We start from the raw sequence: 15,831 nt of genomic DNA on the forward strand, positions 1-15,831 counted from the left end.
GGTAGCAACACAAACACATGACACTTTTCCACATACTTACCAAGTCTCCAAAAAACAATGGTCAGAACATTTTACCGGTCGTTTAATTACTCAATGCCAGAAATCTGCTCCTTGCTTATAGACATTGTGTGAATGTCATCATTGGAAATGAAAAACATTAAGCACGTAGTGAAGCTAACACGTATCGCATTAAAGGTCTCCATAACTGATTATTTAGTAAGAGTAGTAGTGATACAGTGTTTGCAAATGGGACAATGTCAGATAAATATGCTACCTATAGATCATATCTTGGGAGTTAGTTTTTGGTATTATTTAGTAGCTGATCATGAAATGGCCAGGAGATGCTGTATGTAAACTTTCAACTAAAATGCATTTACGGACTGAGGACGAAGGCGATGCAACAACAACAACAGATTTGTGTTGCAATTCTATCTGCTGTTTATACTTTCCATAAAGCAGATGTCGTCCACATCTTAAAAAATGCACTTCTCTGATTCTAGCTCTGCAAGACAGCTAATGTATTCACCAATACGTAATGGGAATTTTCAGAACCTATTATTTTTTCACATTTTCTCCTTCCTTGATTATGCCTTCACTTGACATTCAATAACACAGTTTCATTATTATTTTTTTAGAAACAATTACAGAAAAAGCTAAAACTGCAATTAAAAGATGACATATTCGTGCAAAGTAGAAAAGACGAACCAGTGGTCCTTCCGACAGGATTCATACCAACGTCAGTGTGAAGAGCCTGAAAAATGTTTGTTATTAATGCTATGTCCCATTTCAGTTACAGTAAATTTGAGCTGTCTTGACTACATTTGTATTTATAGAAGTCTTATGAACTTAAGGCTTTCCAAGGATTGCTATTTTGGTATACCAGGATATTCTTTTTGAGACAGATCAGAATCTGTTATACACTTGTTTGAGCATCTGCCTCAATCAAAATCCCGTTCTTGGTACTGAAAGACATACATAGTTCAGTCAAAATATTCCACTTTTATATCCTTTCATCTTCGGAAGTTTTCCAGTGAGCAGTATAAATGACAGCTGTCACTTGTTAATTCTTTGTATTCCATCCTGTCAAAGGAGTCTCGTATTGACATCCCAGGTGCAGTCATTATAGAAAGCTGCTGTGTAACCAGCTAATAAACTTCCATTATGATAAAAGTCACAAGAAATAAATATGACTATGTAGTGACTGAATGTACTATTTCAACCACATGGATCATTTTCAAATCAACACAATCGTCTCCAAATATGCAAGTACCCTCCAATCCATCCAACACTCAAATAACTTTTTTTTAATCTTAATTTTTAAGCCCGTAACTTTCTAATTCTCAGTTGTTTTATTTTCCCATCTTTTATCTGTTTCAGCTGTCTCACCTCTACATGTCTATTGGTTAGTCCAAATCTAGTCTCCGTGTAAGTTTTCTTATTTCAGTCCCGAAACTTATTTTCACATCTGTCCTCCTGAATTCTGCCTTATTACCATGCCTGACTCTTGAATTTCAATTCTTTATAGTTCATTGGTTCATATATTAAGAGAAATCAGCATCCCTATGTTGGTGCTCTATTAATAGGACTGAAGTCTAAAATCTTATACTATCACCAAATATTTGCTGAACTGGCTGAATTGAGTGTACTGTGTGTTTTGTGACTGAAAAGCTCCTGAAAATTATTAGTGAACAACAATACTATTGCACGTGAGAGTGAAGGTGCTTTGGTCAGCTTATCGTGAATCACCATGTAAGGGTTGCCAAGGGAAGGAAGGACAATACAGCTACAGTTATACAATGTAAACTGCACTACCCCTGGTGATTATAAAGTTATGAAGTGGGTGGTCAATCACACAAGAGGTACATGCTAAGTTCTTCATCTGCTGCATCAGCTTTACTGAAATCTATTCCAATTTCATTTCATGTCAGTTGCCATATCACAGTCACCTTCATGTATTGCATATTCATGTTCACTCTCCAGACCAGCATTGATTATTATCCTCTCTATTGCTTCTTCCATTAACCCATTTCTGTGCCTGTATTCCGTTTCAATTCCTTTTACACGTTCGCAAGCTTAACTCAATCATGTTGGGCAATCTTAGATACAGACTCTCTGGTTATTTGTGTCAGTGTAACTCCATTAATTGAAGAAACATTTTTTCCTGCTATTTGTCATTTCCCTGTATTTCAGATTAGCTCTGTAGTATTCAAATCACAGTCGTAGGGTGGGAGCCGTCTCAGAACAGTATATCGCTCATGCTTTAAAACTGTATCTGCTTTGAAAACAGGCTTTGGCTTATTATAATGCACAATTTCTAAAAGCTCATTTCTTGTTAAGCTCAGTTGAAAACTAATGTTATTGTGAATGAGCCATTCAATCATGCGAGTTGTAGTACCGAGAGCTTTATTTGTCAGAACATATAATACAGTGTTATCAACAACAACAACAACAACAACAATACTACCAGGTACGATGTTAGAAATCATCAATGTCTCTTAACTATTTGTGATAATTACTCCATATCATTGCGATAATCTTGGGATTTAGATTTCCAATAATAAATTTATTGCTCTCTATATGAAATCCATTCCACCTCCAGTGTGGACAACAATAGCTCTTTGGGCCACACTACTGTTAGCCATTGCACTCAGAACTACTTCACACTGCCAGCACTTTTTCATGGTATAATGCGTATACACCCACATTTCGTTTCTGAATACCATTCGTTTATTTGTCCCCTTTTCATCATTTCTAATTGCCCTCAAGTGTTCCACAATCTTTGCAAAAATGTCAGAATATTCTATCAGGAGGGTTCTGTTATTTTTATATTTTTGAAGATATATCCCATCTCTCAAAATTTCCAGAAACGTTTGCCTCCTCCACAGAAAATTTATCTCAGTTTTTCAAAATATAAGCAGCTTTCTTAACATAACAATTTTCGTCTTCTGCTCATAATGCTCCAAAAATTGTATTCTAATACGCGTTTTATCAAAGTCATCTTGAGAAACTACTTCCTAGAACACCTTTGTTTTGTAGAAGTTTTGACTTTTTCTTCAGTTTCTTCCATTTCTTAAATCTTCACAAACCGATTCTGCTTTTTTTCTTCCTGGAAAAATTGCACACATTCATGACAACATCCTGATTTCCACTCCCATGAGTATGGACAACACCACACTGCACTAAACCATTTCATAGTATATGCACAACTGACCTGAAAGCACTGCTAGTGTGATGTGTTTTCCTTAGTCATTTCCGTATTTGTTTACTATAATATTACTGCATTTCCAATAACAGCCACTGGAGGCCAAGTGCAATATCATCATGGTTGGGTAATACACCACATTAAACTCTTTCCAGTGTGTGTGTGTGTGTGTGTGTGTGTGTGTGTTGGGGATGGGCGAGGGGGGGGGGGAGTAGGTATTGGGAGGAGAAAGATATTTTAAGCCTTATTCTCTAGATTTCTCTGCAAACTTAATAAAATATGGGCTAAAATTACCAAACATAATTCATAACAACAATTTTTAAAAGTAATACTGAAGATACTAAAAACATTTAAATGTATTAAAAAATGGTCACAGAGACTTCAACAATCAACTTGCTTGTTTGTATTGACAAATATTACACAGCATCTTATACATGATACATTTATTAAATGTGAGCCAAATTTTTGCACATGGCTTCTGCAGTCAAATATTTTCCATTCTGGATTGCTTATAATATGATCACTTTTGAGATTTAGTAATGTGTGACATTTCAAAATAATACAAATACTTCATAATACTAATTGCCGACAAAAATACAAAATCAGCATTTATCATACACAAATGGTGCATTATAAGTTTTATTCATCTACAAATTTTTGTCTACACAATGCAGCAGTAATATGTTGTCAGTTAACCGGTTGATGTCTTGTCTGCAATCTACTGAAAATTGTTTTTAACACCACAATCAACTCTCCAGTATCAATGGGAGAGAACCACGTTCTAAAGCACTTACAAATGAAAATAAACAACTGAAATATTATTTTGAGCAGGACAAAATGCACTTGTAATTGTTTCTTCTATTTTCTGATACTACCTGTTTCATTTACAAATCTTCTGCACATATTTTTCCTACGAACTATCTGTAAAAAGCCATAAGTATGCAACTCCAAGGCATGAGCCTAAATCTTCATTTAACTGGCTTTTTTAAGGCACGAAAGTGTAACAAAACACACACAGATTACACATCAAAATGCACAGCACTCAGTTTCCTAAGAATGATATCGCTACCACCCAAATGCGAACCTCATCACTTCATATTGCTTAGGTTATCTCCAATTCTGGTACAACAAATACTGATGATCAAGAACTCAAGTCAGTGTGTATTCATTTATGGGGTCATATTTACATAGCTAAGAATCGAAACATGTCAATCCAACCACAGAAATATTTGTCGATACAGGCAAACTCTTCCTTTGGCTGATGTGTTGATCTTAAGATCTGCATGGAAGTATACTGAGATTTTCTTACAAAACTAAAGTAAATGAAATTCACAGCTGAACGTAAGTGCATAAATACTGTTTTGAAAAATTAAGTAGCTAAAATATACCAACAGTTCAAAGAGGAGATTAAGCACACTGTCAAAAAATTATCAATGATTTACTGTATAGAAACAGTATCATACAACCAATACAAAACTCTCGTTTTCACTATATTTTTAACTCAGATGTAAGAATTTGTACTACCAAACTCTGCACTTTCTGTTACTCAAAGTTAATACTCCCCTATGAAATGCCAAAAAAACTTAACACACACAGACACACATACAGTTTCACAAATCACTTTACCACAAAACTAAGCCCAGTACAGAGTCTTATATAACCCCCCCATCAATGTTCTATTGTGGCACACTTCACTTTGTTAACAGCACCATTCAATATAGCAAATATTTCAGACACTGTTCAAAACTATTGCTGGTGAATACCACCAGCATCTCCTGCAACACGTTTACGACGTTTATTGAGAAGAGGGTTGTTCGAATTATCTAAATTTTTTATGTGAACCTGGTCATAGTCAACTCTCATAGTTGCTAATGAGCGTGTCATTTCTTCTTGAACTTCTGGCCAGATATCTTCCCCTTCTCGCAGCATTCTACCGGTATGTAAAGGAGTCTGTGGTACTTCTGTATATTGCTGGAAATTAAAGAAAGTATCATTGGAACAAACTGCGTTAAAACATTTTCCCATAATGGTCACCCTAGATACCCTCTCATTGGAAAGACAAAATGTAATAAATTAGCATTAATAAAAATGAGCATCTCATTATTTGCACAGTATGAACCATCCTTTTTAGATATAAAGGGAGTCTGTGTGTAAAAGCAACATTTTGTAACACATCAATTACAATAAATTTAAATGACAATAGACAATTTACAGGTCATGACAGGATGACAGATTTCACACAAAATTCACAGCAGTAAATCAAAATAACAAGCATGTGATATTTTGGAAACAGTTATTATACACTGATGGAAAAAAGACTTACAACACCACAGACGAGTGGAGCAAAAGTTGATAGGCATGTTTCATCTGAAAGATGAAATCTATTAAAATTTCACAACAGTTACATAAAGAGTGTCGCTAGTAGTGTCATAATGAGGAACAAATCAAATTTGCTTTAACTACACACTGTAATGATTGTGAGTGTTAGTTACCTTTGAGATTGGCTGCATTGAGTTGATGTCAGTCAAGAATGCCTTTTACAGCAACAAAGGCACCATTATTAACATCACACTGAGTTTGAATGAAGTCTTGTAATAGGGTTATGAGAAGCTGGATGTCCCTTCCGTGATACTGCAGAAAGACATGGCAGGAATGTAGCCACTGCACGTGATTGCTGGCAGTGGTGGCCACAAGACTGTATGGTCACTAGACGACCAGGCACAAGACAGTCACGTGGTACTACCAAGAGGGAACACCATCATGTTCAGTGTATGGCTCTCGCGCATCGTACTGCATCTGCAGCAGCAATCTGAGCAGTAGTTGAAACCACAGCGACACAACAAACTGTTATAAATTGGTTACTTCAAGGATAGCTCCGAGTCAGATGTTCTGCAGCATGCATTCCACTGATCCCAAGCCACCACCATCTGCAACTCTAGTGGTGTCAAGCGAGAGCTCCTTGGCAGGCAGGGTAAAGGTCTGTTGTGTTTTCTGATAAAAGCTGGCCTGTCTCAGTGCTAGTGATGGCACTGTGTTGGTTGGGAGAAGGCCAACTGAGGGCTTGCAACCATCTCGTCTGTGTGCTAGACACACTCAACTTATACCTGGAGTTATGGCCCGAAGTGCAATGTCATGTGGCAACAGGAGCACTCTCGTGGCTATCTCACGCACCCTTTCTGCTGCAAATTTGTAAGTAAATCTAACGATTTGCCTGTTGAGCTGCTATTCATGAACAGCATACTGGGGGGGGGGTCAACAGAATAACACTCACTCACATACCACTGTTGTGTAATCCAACATGTTCTACAGAAAGAACATGTTGGCTTGTCCTGCTTGACCAACTGATCAGTCTCCAGTCAAGCACATATGGGACAACAGCTCCAGTGTCATTCACAAATGGCATTAATCATCCCTGTATTAACTGACCAAGTGCAACAGGCATGGAACTTCAGCTCACAAACTGACATCCAGCATCTGTACAAAACAATGTGTGCATGCTTGCATTCAACATTCTGGTAGTTCCACCAGTTGTTAGTGTACCAGCATTTCACATTTGCAATGGCTTATCTTGCACTTACATTAATCTGGGATCCTGCAATGTTACCCACACAAAAGTATTCCCTAAATTTCATTACTCTACATTAATTACTTTGTGGTGCTCCATTTTTTTCCTGTCAGTGTTCTTGTTGTCAATCAATAAACAAAAAAAAAAAAAAGCGCACCATGTTTTGTTCACAATGCAAAGTAGCAAAACAACCACTAACTTTGACATAATACATTTTATGATGACAGTGAAGACCATTAAAAAAGCTACTAAAGACTCAAATAATAGAAGAAATTTCATCAAAATGCAGTACAATTAATTACTCAACTGTTAAGTCAATTGTGATAGATCAGCGTAATGTGCAATCAGTGTGATAGATGATCCATTAGAGCAGGGGTCTCCAAACTATGGCCCGCGGGCCGAAACCGGCCCGCGAGGGCTGGCAAACCATCCCGCGTTATCTGGCCGGACATCCCCGGTATCCGGCTCGCCAAATATTTGAGGTGGTACCTATACTGCCAACAATTGAGTTTCGAGGCCTATCGCGACCAATACACCGCGACATTGGCTCTGCTACTCGCTACAAGACTACATAACTAAACTTATTGTTGCACCGCTTGAAATAACAATGCGTTGACATACTCTACCCCTTGTTACGTCTTGCAGTAATAGTGTTGCTAACAATGATTTTGAGATTTCGTTAACTTTGCAGGACGCTTTCGTGAAGAATGTCCAGTGACATACTTTTTTGTCGGTGAAATTCGCCAGAATAAAATACGACAGAATTTCGGTCAGGTACGTCCACCAATCAAAACTATGTAATTAAATAAAAATCGTAGTTCGTTTCAGTGCTAGCTATTCCCACAACCTTAGATTTTTGCGATTTCATCTTTCCTTCAGCCTTACATTACGGTGATCGTGGAGTGCTAGAGTGCTTTAATCCCACTAGGTAGATCCTGGCCCTTATGACTTCGTGGAGGAGTCAATGTGGCCCGCGGACTAAAAAGTTTGGAGACCCCTGCATTAGAGCACCAAAATATCAAACATGCCACACTATCATGAAACACATATGGGAATGGGAAATTCTGCATAGAGAGCAATGATAATTGATTATTCAACACACAACTCAATAAAAAAGGTGACGATGTTATAAATGTATGTAGCAATCAAATAAGATTTGTGAACATGGCACAAATTACCCCAGGATGATGGAACACAAACCACCAAAATTTGGTCCAGAGAAACACCAATCAAATTATAAGCCAAAATAACTGTTAACAACCAGTGGGAGATATATCAATGCCACACATTTTCAATGTGGTTTCTATCCAATGTCAGCATGAAAAAATTCAAGCAAGGGCAACTAAATGGCAAAACTCTAAGCTTGGTCAAGACAAACGTTGGACGGTATTAACTCATAAATCACTCCCATCCAGAAACAGAAGATGCAGAATTTTACCATGCAGACAAGCGTACAAGTCTGGATGTAAATCTTGAGGCAATATTTTGTCTGAAACTGAAAAATCACTATCAACCAAAAAGACAAGAAATAATGACTTTAAAATCACTCTTGCCTAAGACAAGCTAACTGAAGTAAAATGATCAAAAATGCTAACACTGTCCAGAACAAAGTGTGCACTGAAATGATGACAAAACACAAAGCTGGGGTAAAAAATGGGAAAGAAGCAAATTACAAATATCTACATACTGACACAGAAAGCAGGATTAGAAAAAACACAGAAAAATGGTGTGATAATCAAAATTTTCCTTCTATTTTTCAATATCTCCATCCTGAACACTTCTATAACAAGATTCTGTAAAAGTGGATGCAGCGTGAAACCATCCAGGCACGGTACTGTTTTTGGTCTTGTGTGAAGGATTTTGTTACTTGATCAAAATTTTTTATCTCTAGCTGAAGTTATGCATGAAAAACAATCTTATTAAAGAAACCCATATATCTGTTGTTGCTGTCTTTATTTATATGTACTGTATTACCCCCTTCAATTTTATTAAGTTTACTTTTTTGAGCAGCTGTATAAACACAACAACAGCAGATAATACTGCCTTACGCACACACTGACAAACATCAATCATTACGCAGTGAAAGCATCATGTTAATTCCCAGAGGGCAATATGGGCACGTATGTATCCTATTACTAAGTCATCTGTTTTATCTCAGGGCAGAATGTAACTGATTGTACTCAATGACACAAAAAAACCTAAGGGGGGGAAAAAGGGATATTTGTTTGATTTTGTTAATTCATGCTGGAGAAGATAGATTTACTTTATGAAAGGTGTACTATTAATGTCTTCTGTTGCTAAATGTAAGAGGTAAGAAAAATTTTATTGTCCAAACATTTGCACTCACATCACCATTTGCTGCTGTTGATAGCCTTCTCATAATTAATTCTTCAATGAAATGTACAGTACTGCTTCATCTGATATGTCAACTATATCAGCTATTTCATATGATTTTAAATACTGATCATCAATACTGTATTGTACCTTTCCTCGACTTTTCATCTGTGCTTGCATTTTTGGGAATCCTTCAGATGGTCAAGAGAAGTACAGCTACACACACAGACAGACAGACAGACAGACACACACACACACACACACACACATACACACACACACATACACACACACACACACACACACACACACACACCACTCCTAGAACAGCATTTGTTTGAATCTAGAGTGGAAGTTTGCAAGCATTTTTCAAATGTTTGTGAATCATATAACTGAGACAGGGCATGGGACCGGCCCAGTATTCACCTAGGCAGATGTGGGAAACTACTTAAAAACCACATTCAGTATAGCACACACTTCAGTCCTCATCGTTAATCTGCCGTGTGGATTCCATCTGGGGCCAGAGCACCTCCTGGAAGCGTATGCTAATTTGTGCAGCCATCCGATAGGGTCTCTTCATTCATTTGTTAACTGTTTAAATTTGAGCAGCCAATAGCTTACAAACCTTCACCGGCTTTTGATCTCGCCCCCCCCCCCCACCCCCCTTTCCCATTTGCAATAAACCATCCAAAACAAAGAATTTCACAGCGGCATGGTATTAATGTCTATCCACTCAAACAAAACAGACCCACAGAAATACTTTCAGCTGCTTTGCTGTAAAAGCAAAACTATTTCACAGATAAAACTGAGACTTAAATAACGATACTGTGCAGCCTATACCAGCAAAATGAAAAGCCGAGAACTTATCTTTCCAGCATTCTGAAACCTACAGACTTTTTGTAATTCAAATTTCTATTGTTTATCAGCAAAATGGATTATAAAGCAGGGTAGTTATCACATAGGTCAGTGAAGTAACAGTTTTCTTTGCCTTCAGAACCTGCCTCTCCCATGAAAATTACACCATTGATCGCAAAATTCATATCATCCACCTGCTCCAAAACGTGCTAATGCAAAAACGTACATTAACTATTTTAAATGTAGTTCAGAATAGTCTTCACCTATTAGTCTTAAATGAGTAACTGAAGGTGAAAGTTACAGAATTTTGACCAACTGACATAACAATCTTCAGGGCTCAGACGGGAGGCCCTCGTCACACGACATTTCATTTCATTTCATTCTAAAAATATAGAAATAAAAGTGCTCTTAGAGGCAAATATAAGGTTAAAAATGTTATACGTAGTAAACCACAAACCTAAAAAGGCCATACAATTAAAGAGTGTATTTGGTCAGTTCTTTAACTAACAATAAAATAAGGAAAAAGGAGCGTGTACTGAGACGTCAAGTGTAACATCTTAACACCACATTAAATATAAAAATTTTGTGAAAAGTACAAACAAATCTTCAGAAAGCTACTGCAATAATATCAATACGCATTTAGACCAGGCTTGGCTTGCAAGCACTTCCCCATCCAACTCTAGTCACACAACCTAGTCACAGCTTCATTGCAGCCTATGGTTTGATTGTTTATCAGAAATCAAAGTGTGGGGTCTGTACAATAGTTTCTTGAAAACATAGGGTCTCTTAACATTTAGTCACAGTCAGACTTCACAGAGGCATCGCTGTTTTGTTGGTCTGCTTCCCAGTGATTTATTCAGATTTACTCCCCTTAATATTGGGCTATCAGTTAGGTTATCAGGTCATTTTTGTGGCTATTTTTCTATTGAGGGTCTTGAGAATGTCAAGAAGGAAGAATACTGAAAACAGTGTTTTCTATGAGGAGTGGGAGATTATGCACTTTTTGTACCTAATTCCTATGAAAAATCCCAATGTTTAATACATAAAAAATGCTTATGTAAAACCAAAGGCAGTAGCTGTGCTCATTTCTCTTCATTCCATGAGGCGACTTACAAGTATCAATCTCATTACGAACAGTGTGCTTTGTGACAAGTTAAAAAAGAAATCCAATAGTTGCTAGAACAATTGAGTCTTAAAGAAAAAGGCTTTCACTGCGCTGCATGAAGCATGCTTAAAACTCACAAAAGATCGAAAATGCTTCACCAACGGCATACTTGTGAAAGAATGTGCAACAGAAATGGCAAAAGCATTTGCTTACAAAGATGCCCTCAAACAACAGCTTTGTCATATAACACTATAAAAAGCAGAATTCTTGATATGAGCTAGAGCATATGAAATTAAGCTTATCAATTTAATTGGAAACTCAGTTGTTCTTTGTGTCTGTGCACAAGAGAACTTATCACATATATCTCAGTCAACTACTATTTTTTATTCACATAGTAATGGATAACTTTTCTGTAAATGAGGAGTTACTTGCTTTAGTTCAACTGTTTAGAACAACAGGTTTGGATATTTTTAATGGAATTAAAAGTGTGCTGACAAAATTTAATTGGTTGGTAGTGAAAATGGTTTCACTGACAAATTAAGAAAAGTGTAATTTTTTTAAACGTTTAACTGCATTATTTTTTTTAGGAAAACTGTCAAATGATCTCCACAATAAAAGATGTAAATGAAATTATGAATATAACACATGGGTGAAACTGATCACCAAATCACTGAAAACTTAATTTTTGGAACAAGCTGACATGAAATACAAAAACCTACTTCTTCATTCCAAAATTCGTTTGTTGTGTGTAGGAAGCAGTAAATAAAAAATGACTGCACTGTTGTGTGTAAATAGTGATGGAAAACGAAAGCAATGCCCAGATGATGTCAGATTTCTCAAGTGTTTAGGTGACAAGGTGGCTGCAGTAGTGAGGAATATAGTATTTATTATTGACCAATATCCTGTCTTCCCAAGGAAACATCATTACTGAGAAATTTAAATGTTGTGTTCCTTCCTACAAATTGCAACCTCTGGACATAGCCATAATACATTCTGTTAAACTCAAATACGGGATAGCAGTTATGCAGAAGTCAATTCCAACCCTTGAGAGGGAAGAAGTGATGCGACTCAAGATTCTGCAGGCTATGCTCATGTTTGTTGCTGCCTGAAACTGTGTATACAAGAGACTGTTTTCAACTGTTTCACAGAGGTTGGTTGGGGTACATCAGTTGCTGCAGAAGACAACACTGTTTCAGAAGAAGGAAGGAGTAGACATTCCTGAAAATGTGACGTTCCAGGACAGCATCTCGTGATGACGACATCCTGACTTCCACAGCCACAGTGAATGGAAGTGAGATGCACAAAGTGCTTGTGGAGGAACACTGTGAGGAGTCGTCGATGATGATGATGATGATGATGATGATGATGATGCACTGGGTCTGGAGATATGCAGACACACAGACTAACAGACACTCGACATTTGCAGGGAACAACCAGTTCAAAGAAGGATTTACCTGCTCCAGAGTGATGGGTACTCTGACCCTCTCCCGCCTTTCGGGCCCCAGACAACAACACTTCTCAACCAGACACTGTTCTAAAACTGCTACAAAAAATTACACGGTGTTGTTTAATGTGAAAAAAGCAAATTGTTCAAATAACAGTCCACAAACAAGCGGAAAGCATTGTTTGGCTCCAGAATATGCTTGAAATAGCAATATATGCATGCATGAAAGTATTGGTACTACAAATTTAAAACTCCTAGCTCTTCAAATTTAATTTTTTAAAATATTGTTTAAACACAAAATTCTTAGGTAGCATAAGTGTATGCAATAATGGTTATATTTAACACTTTGGAATGTGTTTAATAAATGATACTCTGGGACACTGATTTCACATTAAAAATTAAAACTGTTTTAGCTTCTCAAATTAAATCATAACAGTATTCCACATTGCAGTTACAGAAAGCTGCATCCACTTCGAACAGTATATCGTATTTATACAAGAACTGTACATCATTCTCACGATATTATAAAAAATGATTAAGGAATCTGGCCATTTAGCTGTAGCAATATTTAGTTACCTGCTGATCAAAATCCGAATCTGTATATATTTAAAAAATTTTATTCCAATTTTTCTATATCTGCAAATTATTCTACATCGGCACTGATATTCATTGCATTGGAAATAACAATCACACAACACAAAATAAATATTCCTTTACTTTTCTTAAATTTACTAAAAACATTATTGCATAACAGACAAAACTGTGTCACAGGTTTTCAAGGTGAATGCATTGCCATTGTTTGCTGATATTACAACACCAAAATCACTCAAATATCCTTCCTGTTGCCAGAAATTTCAGTTTCTCCTAACCTTTTTTTCAATTTCCTCCCAATTACCATGTTTCCTCTCTCCATTCGATCCCATGACATTTTTAATTCTTCATAAGCCACGTTAATAAAATAGCAAGAAATGCTACACTGTTCAATATCTTGTCTTCTTGAAATCGTGTGGCTAAATGAAGATGCTGATGCAAATACTGATAGTGCGATGGTGGTTACAATACAGGGTGATTCAAAAAGAATACCACAACTTTAGGAATTTAAAACTCTGCAACGACAAAAGGCAGAGCTAAGCACTATCTGTCGGCGAATTAAGGGAGCTATAAAGTTTCATTTAGTTGTACATTTGTTCGCTTGAGGTGCTGTTGACTAGGCGTCAGCGTCAGTTGATGCTAAGATGGCGACCGCTCAACAGAAAGCTTTTTGTGTTATTGAGTACGGCAGAAGTGAATCGACGACAGTTGTTCAGCGTGCATTTCGAACGAAGTATGGTGTTAAACCTCCTGATAGGTGGTGCATTAAATGTTGGTATAAACAGTTTACAGAGAATGAGTGTTTGTGCAAAGGGAAAAGTTCTGGACGGCCGAGAACGAGTGTTGAAAATGTATCACGCATCCAGCAAGCATTTCTTCGCAGCCCAGGAAAATCGACTCGCAGAGCTAGCAGAGAGCTGCAAATTCCACAATCAACTGTATGGAGAGTCCTACGAAAAAGGTTAGTTATGAAACCTTATGAGGCGATGGATCGGCCGCCAGGCAGCCCGTGACAGAGCACTTCATCACTGGCCTCCAAGAAGCCCTGATCTTACCCCCTGCGATTTTTTCTTATGGGTGTATGTTAAGGATATGGTGTTTTGGCCACCTCTCCCAGCCACCATTGATGATTTGAAACGAGAAATAACAGCAGCTATCCAAACTGTTATGCCTGATATGCTACAGAGAGTGTGGAACGAGTTGGAGTATCGGGTTGATATTGCTCGTGTGTCTGGAGGGGGCCATATTGAACATCTCTGAACTTGTTTTTGAGTGAAAAAAAACCTTTTTAAATACTCTTTGTAATGATGTATAACAGAAGGTTATATTATGTTTCTTTCATTAAATACACATTTTTAAAGTTGTGGTATTCTTTTTGAATCACCCTGTATACTGGACCGATAACACAGTACTGTTAACACAAGGACGTGCTAAAAAGTAATGCCTCTGAAGTTTGGTGTGAAAGCTCCACGTTTTTACATACAGCAAATCTTGTTAACAATCTACAGCTTTGTTCTTCATGTTTACATATTTATTTCTCAATATAGAAACCCTTGCGATGAACGCATTTCTCCCAATGAGAGACCTGTGTTTGGTACAGTCACTGTAGAATGTCTGACTTTGTTGACAAAGCCACAACCTCAAATCTGATTGCACCACATCATCACTATCAAAGTGAAGTCCTCAAGTTTTAGAAACAGCTGAAAATGAGGTGGTGCTGAGTCAGGACAATATGGAGGATGTTCAACAACAATGAACCCATAGCACTGAATTGCTGGATATGTTACATTGTTCATGTGTGGTCTGCCATTGTCATGCTGAAGGAGAGGGTGCTCCAAACGTGGACAAATTCATCGAATTCAAAATTAGATTACAGCACGCTGTTTCTCACACATTAACAGAGTTATGCCACAATTCGGAGTCCTCTAATAGCAGAGGGCTGCAAATACATAGACATGAATAAAGATGTAGAATGTTGATAATGTTTGTTTTATTTGAAAAGCTTTAAGTTTTCATATAAAAAATTCGCAGGCATTACTTTTTAGCAAGCCCTCATAAAGTGTTGAGAAAGATGCCAACATAATGACTTAAAAGTGAGGATTAGCGGACATCACCGGCCTTGTCTCAAGTGACTGGTGACCAAACTACCTGGCAAAGGTGGTGTCCACAAATCTCCAGCAGATCCTACTGTCTGTATATCTCCATGTCCACATTTCTCTAGTATCCATTGCATCATGTTTTGCAACTACTGTGCATGGAGCCGATAGCATACTGAACCACTTTTCCTCTTTTAATGTAGATGAATCACTTCTAATTAATATCAATCAATTGGAGCAACAACTTCTGTCAATACAAGATGCTACAAGGACAAAACAATTCTTCTTGATTTAAAAAACAAAGTATTAAAGGAAGTTTTTGTGCAAAGTGTGATAATATGTATGTGTGTTTCTGTACTTAAATTTATAGCATAGGATATTGGTAAGTTCACAATTAAATAGCACTTACATCACCTAAACAACTTTTAAGTACGTTTCTGGGTTACTCCCATTTACAGAAGGCCCCTGTTTACAGAAAACCTCTGTTTAATGAAAACTTATTTTAGTCCCCAGAGATTCATTAATAGTGGGTTTTACTGTAGTTCATAAATATTTTGTGTAAACTGGCTGAACTATGATGAAATCAAGTCCCCTATGATTCTTTCCATCAGTATGTGCTCAAGGACTACTGCAAAGCTT

General features: G+C 37.2%; 1 protein-coding gene across 3 annotated transcripts in view; it reads right to left on the reverse strand.

The window, feature by feature from the left end:
* Positions 1-4,624: 4,624 nt before the first annotated feature.
* The window catches only part of LOC126248116 (MAP kinase-activated protein kinase 2), a 99,673-nt gene continuing 88,466 nt past the window's right edge, over positions 4,625-15,831 (reverse strand). For all 3 annotated transcript variants that reach the window (XM_049948792.1, XM_049948793.1, XM_049948794.1), the window contains one exon: positions 4,625-5,173. In XM_049948792.1, the coding sequence (XP_049804749.1) occupies positions 4,949-5,173 (225 nt within the window). In that variant the 3' untranslated portion in view covers positions 4,625-4,948. The remainder of the gene's footprint in view (positions 5,174-15,831) is intronic.

Source organism: Schistocerca nitens, chromosome 3 (genome assembly GCF_023898315.1).
Source record: "Schistocerca nitens isolate TAMUIC-IGC-003100 chromosome 3, iqSchNite1.1, whole genome shotgun sequence".
In the NCBI taxonomy this organism is placed as follows: domain Eukaryota; kingdom Metazoa; phylum Arthropoda; class Insecta; order Orthoptera; family Acrididae; genus Schistocerca; species Schistocerca nitens.